General features: G+C 37.0%; 1 protein-coding gene across 1 annotated transcript in view; it reads left to right on the top strand.

The window, feature by feature from the left end:
* LOC150087031 (uncharacterized) overlaps window positions 1–18,019 on the top strand; it is a 346,277-nt gene that overhangs the window by 227,514 nt on the left and 100,744 nt on the right. Inside the window, exon 11 of the mRNA XM_090371763.1 lies at window positions 155–253. Within this exon, the coding sequence (XP_090227889.1) occupies window positions 155–253 (99 nt within the window). The remainder of the gene's footprint in view (window positions 1–154; window positions 254–18,019) is intronic.

Here is an 18,019-nt window from a genome sequence, read left to right as displayed (position 1 = left end):
ATAGATTGCATATATTTTATTTTTTTAATTAATGATGTGTCCATAATATTTTATTGTAATAATTAACAACATACTTTGTTTTAGAAGAAATAAAGCATTGATTTGTTTACAATGTTCATTTATTTAAGCAATATTTAAATCATTTGTTTATTAGAGGCAGCAGACTCCTCTCCACTTAGCAGCAGAACTTGGATACGTAGAAGTAGCAGAAGTGTTGTTGACTTGCGGGGCTGACCTCTCACTTGCAGAGAAGGTACAGTTTCACATCTGTTTTCATTTTATTTCATTATTTGGTATTCTACACGCACACGTGCATATTAGAAACTGTGCTTAATTTCTCATTCATGTGTTAATGTAGAACAGTGAAACAGTAAATTTACATTAAATATTATTATTATTAGCCATATGGTGCAAGGAAGCCTGTGGCTTATGCTCCACTAACCAAAAAATATATTACCCAAGGGGTTCACCAGATGTGAGCCCCTGGAGAAATATACTACATATTCACATTATTTTTATTTTATAATTTAAGTTATAAACTTCTTATAATTACCTAAAAAAGCTTTTTATCAAAATAATAAACTATCAAAGCATTAGAATTTTACTTTGTGTGTTTTACTGATAAAGATACATGTAGATTATCTTTTATATATATTTTTTTTGGAATGTAATTTATTTTTTATAGTAATGAACTATTATTCCCTATAAGATTTGCCTATCACTGGAATATGATCACTGTACGCTATTAGTAAAGAAACACATAAAATCCAAGGAAGTGAAGCCAGTCGACATTGCTGGACAGTGCAGTGTCGAGCCAATTTGGTCTGACATAAGCATTGGGAGATCAAAATTGAGAGTAAGAGTGTGTTATAGGCCTAACGACTCTGATGAGTATAATAAGAAACTGTACAGGGAAATAGAGTGGGCCAGTAAATCAGAGAGTCTTATAATGGGGGATTTTAATTTCCTGGATATTGACTGGAATTTGTGGGTTGGTCACTCACACACACAGCAAAGCTTTTGTGGATTTATTGGATGACTGTTTTCTACGGCAGCATGTTAGAGGGCAACAAGAGGGGGTAACACTCTTGATCTGATTATCAGCAGTGATTATTCATGCATTAAGAATTTACAGATAAAGGAACCATTGGTGGCAGTGATCACAGTGTGCTGAAGTGGGATTTACTCAAAGAGGTAACTACCATCAGGGGTAAAGGGAAGAGTTTTTGCTTTCATAAAGGCGACTACAGCGGTCTGAGACAGTATTTAAATTCTATATGGTGGGACCAACTGATGATGTTACCAACAGCAAATTCAAAATGGGAAGCATTCAAAGAATTTATCTTGGAAGCTACTAGGCTTTACATACCAACTAAGAAATATTGTTCAAGGTTTAGGCCGAAATGGATGTCAGATGAACTAATGAGACATATGGCAGAGATGAAAAATGCATGGGATACATATAAATTAATAGGTGACATGGAAGCCTATGATAGATATAAGCTGGTCTGTAACAAAGTCACAAAGGAGATTAGGCAGGCAAAGACAGATTATGAGAAATCTTTGGCAAAGGAAGCAAATAAAAACAGCAAAGAGTTCTTTACCTATGTAAACTCTAGAAGGAAAGGGATGAATCAGATTGGTCCACTGGATATTGATGGTTCAACTGTTGATGATTCTGCTCAGGTGACTAACAAACAAAATGAGTATTTTGCATCTACATTCACACATCAGGAGTTATTCAGGGAGGGGAATGCCAGAGGTGAATTAAACTCTGGCAGTGAGCTAGATGATTTTGTAATAACTGAGAGGAAAGTGGAGGAGAAATTGTTGAAGATAAACATAAAAAAGGCACCCGGGGTGGATGGGATCTATCCAGTTATATTAAAGGAGGCAGCAAAGGAAGGAAGCAAACACTTACCCATAATTATGAGACTTTGGACTCAGGGGAGGTACAAGTCCAAGCCTCCATTGGCTGTTAGTTGCCGGCCGAAACAGCCATGCCAGGCGGGCCACCCGGCATGCCGCGCAGCTGAGGCATTCCACAAGAAGGCCCCGACGCTGGTCCTTCTTTGGACTCAGGGGAGGTACCCATGGACTGGAGATATGCAAATGTGACCCCAATTCACAAAGGAGGATCAAAGGGCGACACAAGTAATTATAGACCTGTTAGTTATCTTCTATTCAAAGAAATTTAGTGGAGGAACTGGTTAAAGAAGCACTGCAGGATCACTACAGGAGTTTAGTAAATAAATTTGATGAATTTGAGGTATTGTTGGGATACCAGAGACGTGATGTCACACAGATATAAGGAATGCAGAACTGGTATTTGGGGAGTACAACGTCTACAGACAGGATAGACAGGATAGGAAGGGAGGAGGGGTTATGCTATTAGTTAAGAAATACATAAAATCCAAGGAAGTGAAGCCAGTCGACATCACTGGACAGTGCAGTGTCGAGTCAGATTGGTGTGACATAAGCATTGGGAGATCAAAATTGAGAGTAGGAGTGTGCTATAGGCCTAATGACTCTGATGAGTATAATAAGAAACTGTACAGGGAAATAGAGTGCACCAGTAAATCAGAGAGTCTTATAATGGGAGATTTTAATTTTCCAGATATTGACTGGAATTTGGGATCTGGTCACTCACACACTAGCAAGGCTTTTGTGGATTTATTGGATGATTGTTTTCTACAACAGCATGTTCGGGAGGCAACTAGAGGGAGGAATACTCTTGATTTGATTATCACCAGTGATTCTTCATGCATTAAGGATCTGCAGATAAATGAACCACTAGGTGGCAGTGATCACAGTGTGCTGAAGTGGGATTTTTACTCAAAGAGGTAACTACCATTTGGAGTAAAGGGAAGGGTTATTGCTTTCGTAAAGGCGACTACGATGGACTGAGACAGTATTTAAATTCTATACAGTGGGACCAACTGATGATGTTACCAACAGCAAATGCAAAATGGGAAGCATTCAAAGAACTTATCTTGGAAGCTACTAGGCTTTACATACCAACTAAGAAAGATTGTTCAAGGTCTAGGCCTAAATGGATGTCAGATGAACTAATGAGGCATATGGCAGAGAAGAAAAATGCATGGGATACATACAAATTAGCACATGACACAGAAGCCTATGATAGATACAAGTTGATCTGTAACCAAGTTACAAAGGAAGTTAGGCAGGCGAAGGCAGATTACGAGAAATCTTTGGCAAGGGATGCAAAGAAAAACAGCAAAGAGTTCTTTACTTATGTAAACTCTAGAAGGAAGGGGATGAATCAGATTGGTCCACTTGATATCGATGGGTCAACTGTTGATGATCCTGCTCAGGTAGCTAACAAACTAAATGAATATTTAGTTTGTTAGCTACCTGATATAATATCAAAGTTATTCCCTGCATTCAGTTCTTTTGTGACTGCATCATAGTATCCAATCAAATTGGTCAGGCAAGACTTCCCCTTAACAAAACCATGCTGTGTCCGAGCTATAACTGAAGTCTTGTTAGCTACCTGAGCTACCTCAGTTTGTTAGCTACCTCTTTGTTAGCTACTTGAGCTACCTCAGTTTGTTAGCTACCTCAGTGTAGTACCACACAGTTGATACGTTGCTCTGGGGTTGCTGTTTCCCATGTGTAGTACTTTACATTTGTCAATGTTAAACTTCATTTGCCACCTTTCAGCCCATCTGCTCAACCTTTCCAGATCCTGTTGCAGCAGCATAGTGTCAGTAGTGTCCTTGACAACCCTGCCTACCTTTGTATTGTCTGCAAACTTGGACATTAAGCTTGATATACCATCATCAATATCATTTATAAATACAGAGAACAATAAAGGACCCAATACTGAACCCTGAGGGACTCGACTAATAACATTAGTCCACGATGAGCAGTGTCCATTGATTACCACTCTCTGTCTTCTCGCCCTCAACCACCCCTTTATCCATAGCAGCAATTTGCCTCCAATGCCACACTGCTCCAATTTGTGCAGCAGTCTTCCATGTGCAACAGTATCAAAAGCCTTTCTAAGATCCAAGTATATAATATCAAAGTTATTCCCTGCATTCAGTTCTTTTGTGACTGCATCATAGTATCCAATCAAATTGGTCAGGCAAGACTTCCCCTTAACAAAACCATGCTGTGTCCGAGCTATAACTGAAGTCTTGTCTAAATGATCCTGCAGTGCTTCTTTAACCAGTGCCTCCATTAATTTTCCGGGAACAGAAGTTAAACTCACAGGTCTATAATTACTTGTGTCAGCCTTTGATTCTCCCTTGTGAATTGGGGTCACATTTGCACATCTCCAGTCCATGGGTACCTCCCCTGAGTCCAAAGAAGCTCTCATAATTATGGCTAAGGGTTTGCTTACTTCCTTTGCTGCCTCCTTTAATATAACTGGATAGATCCCATCCGCCCCAGGTGCCTTTCTTGTGTTTATCTTCAACAATTTTTCCTCCACTTTACTCTCAGTTATTACAAGATTCTCTAGTTTACTGCTAGAGTTGAATACACCTCTGGCATTCCCCTCGCTGAATAACTCCTCATGTGTGAATGTCAATGCAAAATACTCATTTCGTTTGTTAGTCACCTGAGCAGAATCATCAACAGTTGAACCATCAATATCCAGTGGACCAATCTGATTCATCCCCTTCCGTCTAGAGTTTACATAAGTAAAGAACTCTTTGCTGTTTTTCTTCGCATCCCTTGCAAAGGATCTCTCGTAATCTGCCTTCGCCTGCCTAACCTCCTTTGTAACTTGGTTACAGATCAACTTGTATCTATCATAGGCTTCTGTGTCACGTGTTAATTTGTATGTATCCCATGCATTTTTCTTCTCTGCCATATGCCTCATTAGTTCATCTGACATCCATTTAGGCCTAAACCTTGAGCAATATTTCTTAGTTGGTATGTAAAGCCTAGGAGCTTCCAAGATAAGTTCTTTGAATGCTTCCCATTTTGAATTTGCTGTTGGTAACATCATCAGTTGATCCCACTGTATAGAATTTAAATACTGTCTCAGTCCATCGTAGTCGCCTTTACGAAAGCAATACCCCTTCCCTTTACCCCTAATGGTAGTTACCTCTTTGAGTAACTCCCACTTCAGAACACTGTGATCACTGCCACCTAGTGGTTCATTTATCTGCAGATCCTTAATGCATGAAGAATCACTACTGATAATCAAATCAAGAGTATTACTCCCTCTAGTTGCCTCCCGAACATGCTGATGTAGAAAACAATTATCCAATAAATCCACAAAAGCCTTGCTAGTGTGTGAGTGACCAGATCCCAAATTCCAGTCAATATCTGGGAAATTAAAATCCCCCATTATAAGACTCTCTGATTTACTGGCCCACTCTATTTCTCTGTACAGTTTCTTATTATACTCATCAGAGTCATTAGGCCTATAGCACACTCCTACTCTCAATTTTGATCTCCCAATGCTTATGTCACACCAAACTGACTCGACACTGCACTGTGCAGCGATGTCGACTGGCTTCACTTCCTTGGATTTTATGTGTTTCTTTACTAATAGCATAACCCCTCCTCCCTTCCCATCCTGTCTATCCTTTCTGTAGACATTTTCTCCCCAAATTCCAGTTCTGCATTCCTTATATCTGTGTGACACCACGTCTCTGAAATCCCAACAATATCTGCCTTTGATGTTTTGAGCAATACCTCAAATTCATCAAATTTATTTACTAAACTCCTAGCATTGGTGTACACGAAAGTATACATGCATGTGCTCTTCCTCTTAGCCACCCTAACACAACCCATGTGTTTACTTGTACCCCCATGATTCCCAGCAGTCTCTGAAATATCCTGCATCTTATTTTCCAGGCTGCTGCTCATTCCAATAGAAGCAGTGCAAGAATCACTTTCTCCTCTGCCAGTGGTTACTGTTAATCTATTAGTCCTTGTATCCCCCCAATCTAGCAGTTTTCCAACGCACCTAACACTGCCTCGATAGCATCAGCAAACATTCTTGCACCCTTTCTATTTAAGTGTATCCCATTCCTGTAGAAGCAGTCTCTCCTGTTAACAAGTACAGACCAGGCTGAAAAAAATTCTACCCCTTGAGCCCTGCACAATCTTTCCAGGGCCGAATTGATCAACAGGGCTCTCATCATATACTCCCTCCTGTCGTGTCTTGGCAGAATTGCAGACACTTTCAAATTCAAAACTAATTCACGGCTTTTTTTCATCAGTGACCTGTACTTGTTAAGTAATTCCGCCGGTTTCCTACTCTTAATATCATTAGTGCCAACGTGTACAACTATATCACCTTTTGTGCCCTGTTTTTTCCTGAAGTTCACAAAAAGCTGAACTGTCATGTGTATTCAATTTAGGAAGTCGCATTTCTTTTATGTTATTCACCACTTGGTTAACTTGTTGAATAAATAAATCTTTTTGTGGAACATTACGATGTCCAAATTCAATGTCAATTATGCACTGTTTTTTAGGTAGTTTTTGAGGTGGTAAATTATAATTTACCCCTTTGGATAAAAGTGAAATCTGATCCTGCAATAGCATATACAAAGAAAGATTTGTAACCTGTTGATATGTCAGTTTGTTGAATGTTGGGCGAAGGGCTGTTTTGGAACTAGCTGAAGTATTCTGCAGTAGACCATTGTGCGTATGTGTGTGTGTGTGGGGGGGGGGGTTGTCACACAACTCGTATGCATTTGGTCACAAGCTTACGACAATGTGTTAGAATTCGTATGAACGTGTCTTGACCCTCCTGATAATGTATTCAATTTCTTAACGTGTCTGTTTTTTTATTTCTGAGGCCTGTGCTTCATGTCACAAATCTATGGGGGTCTTCAATACAGACTAATCACTAGGATGCAGATAATTTTTTAATTTGTCACGAAGTTTCCTAACTTGGGTAAGGTATTTTTGTTTATTAGAATACCGAGATCTTAAGGCAAGCTTAACTATATGATGCGATGTGGCGAGTGCTAGTTGCTTAACACCTAAAATTTTATGATTTAAATTGACCCTGGCAAACTTTGGAATGATGTTGTTTTGAAGGCAGTACTTTAGAAAAGGAATATGGTAACTTTGGGCCAGTTATCTTAGTGTTAATCTAATGTAATTTTGTACCAAGGTATTCAGAAAATCCCCCATAATTGTGTGTGTCGATAGGTTATACCTGGAGAGAAATTAAGTGAATGAAATAGTCAATGGTTATATTTTAAAGATACCGAATTTAAAATTGTAGCCATGTCAGTACGAAAATTACATACTATCCTGAACAATCACTCAGTCCTTTCCTCATTCGCAACACAAATAAATGACCTAGCATACAACATTTCTTGTGGTGATTGCAACTCGTCTTATCAGGGGGACGCCTCCGTAGCCAGGTGGGAAGGAGCAGCAGTGCGTAGCACACGCTTCTTGATTAGACCGGGGTTTGAGCCCGTCACCACGAAATACGGAGGATGCAGAAAGGTCAGGGAATGACCACCGCGTATCCCTGGAGCAATATGGTCTTAGTTGCTAATGCTCCTAAAAACCAAATAACAACAACATCTTATCAGGGTTCTATGTGGTTTCCTCTGAATTTTCGTGTTAATCAACACTTTCGTGTTGATTAACACGAAAATTCCTCAGTTTGTGCTTCTCGTTGAGCAGCGTCAGAATTAGCCCTTCATGCCGTTAATGAAAAACATACTTTTTTATTTAACGAGGCCAAAATACTTAGTGTCCAACGTAATTATACGAGACTATTAATTGCAGAAACTGTCGAAATTAAATTACATGAGAATTCTGTTAATGTTCGCTGCCCATATCTAATCTCCGACTTGTGGTCCTTTATGCACATGCTCGAAGGCAAATAATCCCTATTTATGTTCCATGCTCACCCCCATTCTGTAATTTTCATTCCTGTGATCGACATACGGTCAAAAAGCATTGTCAGCTTCAGGAAGGAAAATCGTTTTGCAAATTTTTTTCGTTAAATTAATTTTTTTACTTAATTTTTAATTGCATTAAATGGATTTTTAATTGTGTTCATTTGATTTTTAATTATTGTTAATTATTTCTTACTATAATGTAAGATTATCGATATTTTAATTGTTTTCGTTTTAATTTCTGGAGAGTATCATATGGAAGTGTTCTGTGTATCATATTGAGGTAAACTTCTCTTATTCTTTTACAAATATTGATATCAATGTAGAACATATTGAGCATTATAGCTCTAATTCATACTATTAGTACCTCTATATAAAGAATAAAATCATTATAGATATACAGGGTGTTTCAAAAGTGATGGTCAATAATTTAAATATGAACTGTACGGACTACAATATGAAAAAAAAGCCTAGTAAACATGGGTCCTTAAGTGAATCGTTTTTGAGATATTGCACATTTCTAGTTGGGATCCACCACTGACTTGTTTGTTTAGGTTAGGTTATGCTCATTCTCTCCCTTTCCCCTCTCTCAATGCTCTGAGACATAGCAAGCATACTAGTATTTGTGAAAGGATAGTCAACACGGAAAGAGGTTACCGCAACAAAGATTATGCATACATGCACTTCATGTATGGTAAAGCCAATGGCAGTGCACTCGAGACTGCAAGTTTGTACCAAGAAGCATTTCCCCACCGAAGGCAGCCCAACAGGTGCACATTCATCAGGGTACATCAATGCCTTAGAGAACATGGGCGCTTCGCACATGGAGTACAAGCAGGTAGGCCCAGAAGCATAACACCTGATGTTGAAGAAAGGGTTACATTAGAAAGAACAGGATGTTCTTTCTAATGTAACATCTGTAAAATCCTGTGCTGTTGAAGCCAAAAATTAAAAATGTATTATCTTTTGTTTAATAAAACCACCCTTAGCAAAGGATTCACAGCATTTTGCTAAACTAGTTAGTGCTCCCATGTCAGTGGCGGATCTTAACAGAAAATATGCATTATCTCAAAAACGGTTCATTTGCAGCCCAATGTTCACTGGGACTTTTTTTGCTTATTTTAGTTTGTACTTTTCACCATCATCTTTGAAACACCCTGTATATATAATTTGTATTATGAATTGTAATTTTGTTTATAGCTATATTATTGTAATAACCATCATATAAAATATTTTTTTAATATTATATATATATATATATATATACAGTGAGAGAATCGAATCTGACAGCAGAAAATTGAGTAGGGGTACCACAAAATAAAATAAATTACTTAGGGGTGCCGTTATTAAAAAAAGGCCAAAAACCACTTGGCTGGAATATAAGAGGATCACTCTCAGTGAATCATTGTCACCTGACCACATCAAAGAAAACAGTAAATTTACATTAAACCAAGAAATCTAAACTTGAACAGACTATTGATTTGCATTATTTGAATTGTAGAGGGGGGGGTGTATGGCATAAGATGATGGGACCAGTGTGCATAAGAGAACAATATAGGCTAGGAGTGACATGAAAACAGAAAATACTGTACTATCTATCTATCTGTTCTTTGGTAGCAGCTAGACTCACATCCATCTCCACTTAATGCTATTGTCTTTTAATACAAAACTGTGTAAAGGGCCTGAAATGGTCACTTAGTCACCAGGGAGCAGTTGCTGCTGCCTGGTGCCTGTCCCTAGGCACATGGAGCTAGGCCTGAGTCTACTATTCTATCAGGGCTAACTGCACTAAAATCCCACAACCACCTGAAGAAGTGCTATACAGGTGGGTGCCTGCATCCTGCACTCAGGCTGCCCAAACCTGAGTGCCAGCAAAAAAAATAAAAAATAAAATAAAAATAAAAATTTAAAATAAATAAATAAAAATAAAATAATAATAATAATAAAGAAAATCATCCCGCACCAGGCAACACCATCAAGTAGTGATGCCTGGTGCAGCAAAAAAAAAAAAAAAAAAAAAGTGTACAGCCATCAAATACAACAAATACAATGACAACAAAAACTCTAAATTAACCTGAATACTAATCCATTAGACATCTGAAATTAAGACAACCATTTGCCTTCCTTTTCTAAACACTAATCTGGCATACTCCTGTAAGTCCTGAAAATACACATTAGATTGAGTATAAACATATTCACACCCTCTTGTCAAATTAGGAATAGTCTCTCTTAATCTTAACCTATATTTGTTTTGTCTGTTTGTTTGTTTGGATTTTTTTGGCGCATTAGCAACTAAGGCTATAATGTGCCAAGACTAGATCTTAACCTATAATCCTCATACAAGGGACAATCATATAACACATGATCCCATGATCCAATCATCCTACACTGACAATAAGGCTATCCCCAAGCCCGAATTGGAACAATTTATAATTTAAAGACATGCCCTGCCATTAAATAAGAAATTTCTATGAATAAATAGAACCAATTATGTTTTTTATTATCTGTTAAATAGTACATCCTGCAAGAATAATCTAGCAACCTCACAAGTAGTACTTTAATTCCAATATTCTTGCCATATATCTAACAATTTCTTAAATATATTACTCCTCTCATTTTTGATGTTCTCTGTGCAGTTATTAGTTAAACCCGTAAATGAGATTTGCTTGCCTTTTCTCAAAAAATAACAAAATGATCTAAATACTACATAGAGATCCAAAGGCAGAGCTCCAGTAATGACTTGAGGAGCATTACACTTTGTAAATAAATTAATTTTTGGTGATATTTAATATTATCTAAATACACTGAGTGATCACTGAATTATGACCTCCTACCTAATACTTCATAGGTAGGAGGTCATAATTCAGTGATCACTTTTGCCCTCAGTACAGCAGCTATCCAACGTGGCATTGATTCAACAAGATGTCGGAAGCATTCCAGAGGTATGGCCAACCAAGCTGTGTGTAATGCGGTCAGCAATGAATGGAAATGACTGGTGTATCCAGATGCCTGATATGCCTTTTCATAGTGTCCCACAAGTGCTCTATGGAATTGATATTGGGAGGAGTTGGAGGCCAATCGATATGGTGGAAGTCAGAACTGTGTTCCTCAAACCATTCATACAATAAGTGCATTGTCATCTTGGAAGACACCATCGCCATTTGGGAAAAAGTGTAACATAGCGGGGTGTACACACCCCACCAGTTCAACCATTTGGGAAATCCAGACACCAGCTCGTCGAGCACCCACAATCTGTATTTTATTAAAGTCCGATAAATCCTTCCTTTTACCCATCACACTCGGAATTTTACTACCTACTGAACCACTAACACTTTATCTATGCCATGTAGGTTGACTAACTCCGCACTCTTGTACCTCATGTGGTCAGTGGGTTGCATTCAGTTTTCTTAGGGGTAATCATAATTCAGTGATCACTCAGTGTATTTATACTATATTGATGCAGCATAGGCAGCAGTAGGAAGAAAAATTGCCCTATAACGTAAATTAAGAACTCGTTTACGAAGCCCCCACTCTGAATTTGTAATATGGACAATAGGAGCAGTGAACTTTTTTCATTTTAGCACTTAAATGATCTAAATGTGCAAAAAATTGTAGCTTGTCATCCAGAACTGTCCCTAAGTATTTCACTGTCGACACTAACGAAATTTATTTTCTATTAATAATCAAATGGGGAGGTCTGCCATAATTCAACTTACCCTTTATCAACATCATTACTGTTTTACTTTCAGATATTTTTAGTTTATTCAAAGCTACTCATGTTACTAAATTATTAACAATCAGTTCAATTCTGACCTCTAAAATTCACCTGGATTTTCCAATAAGTGCAAAGCACTAAATCATCGGCATACTCCACTTTGTGACAGTAAGATAATTCTCTGGATAGCCACTGGTTTAGAACAAAGTTCCAAAACACTGGCCCCAAAACAGAGCCCTGAGGCCAACCTCCATTAATATGCTAGAGTGAAAAAGGTGCAAACTTTGCTCAGTATTCCAAATGTGCATTCTACAAGTCACCTTGGCACCTCTGTAGCCAGGTGGGCAGGAGCAGCAGTGCGTAACACACACTTTTTGATTAGACCGGGGTTTGAGCCCGTGACCACCAAATACGGAGGATGCGGAAAGGTCAGGGAATGACCACCATATATCCCCGGAGCAATATGGCCTTAGTTGCTAATGCTCCTAAAAACCAAATAATAAACAAACAAGTCACCTTCCTCAAGTTAATCTATAATTGAAAATTCTTTGCTCACTGCTCAAATTTTTTGATGGGTGTGGTAGTATTAAATTTTCAGTCAGTCCAAATTTGGAAGGAAGAGGTCTATTTAATGGTAAATTAAGTTGTTTCATTAACAATTCTTTCAAAATTTGAATTTTTAAAAATGTTCAAATCAAATCACCATCATTATTATTATTATTATTATTATTATTATTATTAGTCATATGGTACAAGAAAGCCTAAAGCTTATGCTGAACCAGCCAAAAAAACATTTGAGTTACCCTGAGAGAGAGAGAGAGAGAGAGAGAGTGTGTCAAAAGTAGAAGGGAATCACCAAGAAAGAGAAGAATGATAATATCCAGTTCAGGACTCTGGGTGTGCCAATCCCATACTCACCAGATGTGAGCCCTGGGGTCAAGTCCATAAGCCCTAGTGTCTATTGCAGTGAAACAGTTCTTTGTATTGATTTCCGTGTCACAGTATCAAATTTTGCGATTTTTTTCACTAATTAACATTAAAAGTTCATCAAAACTCTGTATCGACATTCTGTAAAGTAAAAAAAACTTCTCGGGAAACTTCCTATTTCAAACATAACATAAAACTGTCCTATTTTTAATCTATTTGAATTTGCTGGATGAATCCACTATCATCATTTTCTCTTTCTACTCACAATCAACTATATACATAAATATGCAGTACATCCAACTTGGACAACATCCTCTTGAAACTGAGACTAGAAAAAGTGAGTCACTGGTGGTATCCAATTCAGCATTAGAAATGCCCCTTCTAGTTTGAAATGAATCAAACATTAGAAGCGCTAAGTGTAGTTTGCTGTTTTAGAGACGTTCACAATTCCAGCTGATGCTGGCACTTTAAATGTCCATCTAGTATAGCCCTTGCACATAAAAGACTGCTACAAATTGGAGCAGTTTGGCATTAAGAGCAAGTTACTGCTATGGATAAGGGGATGGTTGAATGGGAGAAGACATAAATCAATGAATATTGTCTTTGTGGACTAATGTTATTAGTGGAGTCCCCCAGGGTGGTTCTGGGCACATTGTTTTCTATATTTATTAATAATATTGATAAAGGTATATCAGGCTTAATTTCCAAGTTGCAGATGAACAAATGGTAGCAGGGTAGCTAATAACAGTAATCAATGTATGCTACTGTAACAAGTTCTAAAAATTAGGTAGAGGGCTGAGAAATTGCAGCTGAAGTTAAACATTAACAAATGCAAGGTATTGGATTTGGGTAGTAGTAATCATAGAGTAACGTACCAGCTATGTGGTACTACAATCAGAGTGATGGAAAACGAAAAAAACCTGAGGGGGTAATAGTGCAGTGAGAGATGAAGTTCTCTGAGAGTGCAGACAGGCTGCCAGGATAGCTCATGGGGTTTGTCAGTGATATACAGGAATTTTGCTAGCAGGGATAAGGTAATTATCCTATTGTAAATGGCAATTGTTAGGCTGCATCTTGAGTACTGCATACAGGCCTTGAGGCTTCATTTTAGGGAGGGATGTAGAGCTCCTCTAACATGTGCACAGAGAGACAATGAAGTTGGTGAGGAGAACAAAAAGGTGCTCTTACTAAGAAAGACTTCAGTTCTGCAAATTGCAACATCTGGAGACTAGGCACCTGTAAGGTGATCTGATTGAGGTTTTTAAGGCTTTGAATGGCTTGAGCAGACTGAGTGCTGATAGGATTTTTCTCTTGCTCAGATTATGCATGTGAGGGAACATAAATTTAAATTGAAGAAGGATGGTTGCAGGACAGATGTGTAAAGTAGTAGTAGTAACAGTGGCATGTGATGCAAGAAAGCAAGCATATGAGCTTATGCAGCATCAGAAAAAAAAAAAATTCACACAACCATTCCCTCTAAATGTTTGTCCAGTTCCTCCTTAAATTTATTTAACCTATCGACTTCCACAATGACAGATTTCCAGCAATTAACTACCCACTGGCTAAAGGCAAATTTCTGCACATCTATTCGACATCTGTCTTTCCTCAATTTGAATTTATGCCCCCTTAGGTTCGTAATCTGAACAAGTGGAAGAATCCCATCTACCTTCTGGCTAAAGGTTTGGCTTTAGCCAGCAGGTAGTTAATTGTTGGAACAAACTTCCAGCTGTTGTTGTAAATATTAGTAATTTGAATGAATTCAAGGATGAACTAGACAAACTCTTGGAGGGGATGGACAGGTTATCTGGGATGTTTTTATTTATTTATTTATTATTATTATTATTTTTTTTTTTTTTTTTGTTGATGCACTATAAACTTGCTTTCTTTCATCATTTGAGGGTATCACTTTCTCTTATTGTCTCTCTAACATGCTGCTGTAGAAAGCAGTCATCCAATAATTTACACAGTAGTAAAACAATCATCAATTTACTCACACGATAGTGAGACTTTTTTGTCTTACTACTGTGTGAGTGAACAACCCACAAGACATTCTGATTTACAACTACAGCCTGTGTAGTTGTTCATTATACTCATCACAGTCATTTGGCCTTTAGCAGACTTCAGTTCTCATTTTAGTTTTTCCAGTCCTTATGGCACACCAAACTGACTCATACCAAACTTTTGTAGTATTCCTGGTTCACATTTGAACATGCAGGACAAATTCATCACAAACAGTCTTTTGAAACAAAAAATACTCTCATCATGATGTTCAGGTTTTACTGAGATTGCTTTGTTGTTTTTGAACTTTGGAGATAAGTCTTCCATTGTGAGTACTGGCCCATTGTTTCCTGGTCTTAGCCATACACCCACAATTCATCACTGGAAGAAACAAAGTGTAGGTCAGCAGCAGCACATTGACAAAGATCCTGACATGCAAAAACTCACCAGTCTCTCTGAGGATGCAAGCCACAACCTCTGCTGAAATGTGGCTCTTTTCCAAATTTGTGTTAAAATTGATTGACATGTCTCAAAAGTAGGGTTTTTTTTCCTACCTGAATGGCATTCTAGAAGTTATAAAGAAATAAAAAAAAAATCATATGCTTAAAGAGAAAATTTTTTTTTTTTTAAATAAAAATTATTTATTATTACTAATGCCTTTGGTGCATTGTGCGTCAGAGTTAAGCCAGATTTAAGACACTTAATTAATAATTAAAATGCTTAATAAAACCATGTCTTATTCAAGGGCCATCATGCAGCTATAGACATAAAAAGTAAAAAAAGAAATTGCAATAAGAAATATAATAACATGCTTTTACTGTAGAAATATTTATAAGAATGAAATATTAATAAATAATAACTATTAAATTAGTTTTGTCCAGTTTAGTATGCTTTTGTAATTTGAAATGTCAAATTAGTGCTTATGACATTTAAAAGCGTCAATGAGAATGTGTACTGTTTATTTTGTAAGTACAATATTATTGAATTATCAAATAAAGGAAAAGGTAGCTTTATTAACACATTGCAACAAAGAAACAAGAGTGCAGGATGAGTGGCAAAAGTAACAAGTGACCAAAATGATAAAATAATTTTTTTTCTTGATATCTCAGAAAAAAAAATCACTCAAAACTGTGTAAGACTTTGTAAAAACCCCCCCAATTTTAAAATTTGGCTCATATAGCATCATGATTTTCTAAAAAAATTTCCTGGAGGGGACCCCCAGCCCTCCCTCTTTTCTAGGGGGACTTCCTCAGCATTACAGAAGTTTATATTTTACAAAAAGCCCTGCCATAAGAAATACCAGTTTCACTAATAACTTATTAGATACTTAAACATCAATTACACCTGATCAGATCATGAGCATGAACTATGAATCTGGTCTTTAAAGTTGAAGAGCAGCCAGAGCAACCATCTTCAACAGACAAGCAGCCATCTTTAAACTTTTTGAACCACCGAAAAGTATTCAAATGACATGTGGCATCTTCTCCATAAGCTGTTTTTAAATGTTTCAGGGGTTTCTTTTGCACTTTTCCCTCATTTGAAACAAAATTTAATGCAGATTCACTGCTGAATAAAATCATTTATTTTAGTATGGATCAGCAGTAGCAACATCTTGCTTCTGACCCACACTGACTAAATATATAAACACTTTCTATTCAACTGACTGCAGATAAATGGGTGATCATATGTTGCTGTCTAGATGAATCACCAAATGTATTTAGATAAGTTTCAACTTGCTACAATGCACAATTTCAAGATATAAAGTCAGCCGCAAACTTTTTGATCCCACTTCATATATATAACAAAATTAAAATAGGCCTGCCATTCTGCTAATAATATTAGAATGGCAAAGCGAAGTAAAAGTGAATGCACAGATAACCAGTTTTGCTAGCCTATTCTGAATTTATGCATTTTAATTTTGCTACTATGCTTTTATAGTTTTTTCTTTTATTCTTTTATTGTATTAGGTATTATATTATATGACTTATTCGTGTTTATTTTTCAGTGCGCGCATGCACACACGCACACAATTCACCAACATGTATTGGCAAGTATTGTTAATTCTAGGGGTCATATGACAGGCAGATGGCAGTATCAATTAAAAGTGTGGGCAATAGGCAAGCCCATTTACCTGATACCAGAGGGAGTAGGACGTCCAAAATCAGTTGTTGGAATCATCATATGCCAGCAGAAAGTAATGCCATCTTTCATCTGAACTCCAGTAGGCCACTATTAATAATCTCATGAGTACGTAGACAGTTGAAATAAATAGCAAGAAGAAATCATTAAGGTACTCTTAATGAGCTGCCTTGGGAGACAGTTAATACAACCAAGATAAGTGACTGGAATAACTGCCATCAGAAAAATACTTCAAAGAATGGATTATTATGGTTGTATAGCTGTTCAAAAGCAAAGATGCCTATCAACAACGTAGATCACTGTCTGGTTTAGTGCAGAGAATGGAAGTATTGGACATTACAGCACTGGCAGAATGTGGAGTTATGAATCATACTACCCAGTTAGGCATCATACCTGGGTAGTAACATATTCCCAAAGAGTAGTTTCACACAGATTATATTGCACCAACAATGATGTTTGGTGGACCTGTTATTCATGATATTGTCATCAACATAACTGTGAATGCAGTTCTCTGTTGTGCTATTCTGAACAATTCTGCCTTACCTGCATCATGCCAATTCCCTGGATGGGGATGCATTTGTATCATCAGTGCTCCCTATCACAAAGCACCATCAGTACAACAGCAGTTTGAGCATAACCTGCTATTTTAAGCCCAGAGATCAGATCTAAATCCATTGAACACCTTTGGAATGTTTTAGACAGCTGAGACCAGAACAGGCCATTCTAGTTCAAGCAGAGAACTAACCACATCCTCATGGGAGAAGTAGAGAAAGATTCCCATCTTTACATATAAAAAGTTGAAATTGTCCCCCAGAAGGTTACTGATGTCATTAAAGCCCACAGGTGTCATACCTGTTATTAAAATTTATTTTTTTCTAACTGAATATTTTTTTCATTTCCTGTTCCAATACATGATGGAAAATATTATTATTCTAATTTTAATTAGAATAATACTATTATTCTAATTCTAATATTACTATTAGAATACAGCATTGATACCAAACAGTGCATATTTAACTAAAAACACATAACATTTTTAAGCTTTACTACAAGCTATCTTGGTACCCTCTGATGAATATTGTGATGCCCTTGTTTTGTAAAATATTATATGCCAGGATAAAACAATGCTGGTTGTTAGTAAATGCACAGGGTTAGGAATAAAAATATAATAGTAGTTTCCAGTCAGAAAAAATCATGTATATTAGTCTAATAATTGGAGTAATGTGTTATAAATTGTATTTGAAAATAAATTGCTTTTAATTGTATGCAAGCAACTAGATTACAAACTTAATCATTTTTGCATATTGATATCTAAATAAGTTGTCCAACAGTTTTTCTTTTTTTTTACAATATTGAATGTTTAGGATTCAGTTTATTGAATAATATC

This window comes from Mastigoproctus giganteus, chromosome 4 (genome assembly GCF_048544385.1).
Source record: "Mastigoproctus giganteus isolate SK-2022 chromosome 4, ASM4854438v1, whole genome shotgun sequence".
In the NCBI taxonomy this organism is placed as follows: domain Eukaryota; kingdom Metazoa; phylum Arthropoda; class Arachnida; order Uropygi; family Thelyphonidae; genus Mastigoproctus; species Mastigoproctus giganteus.
The sequence above is the reverse complement of the archived record's forward strand: the minus strand, read 5'-3'. Positions and strand labels throughout refer to the sequence as shown.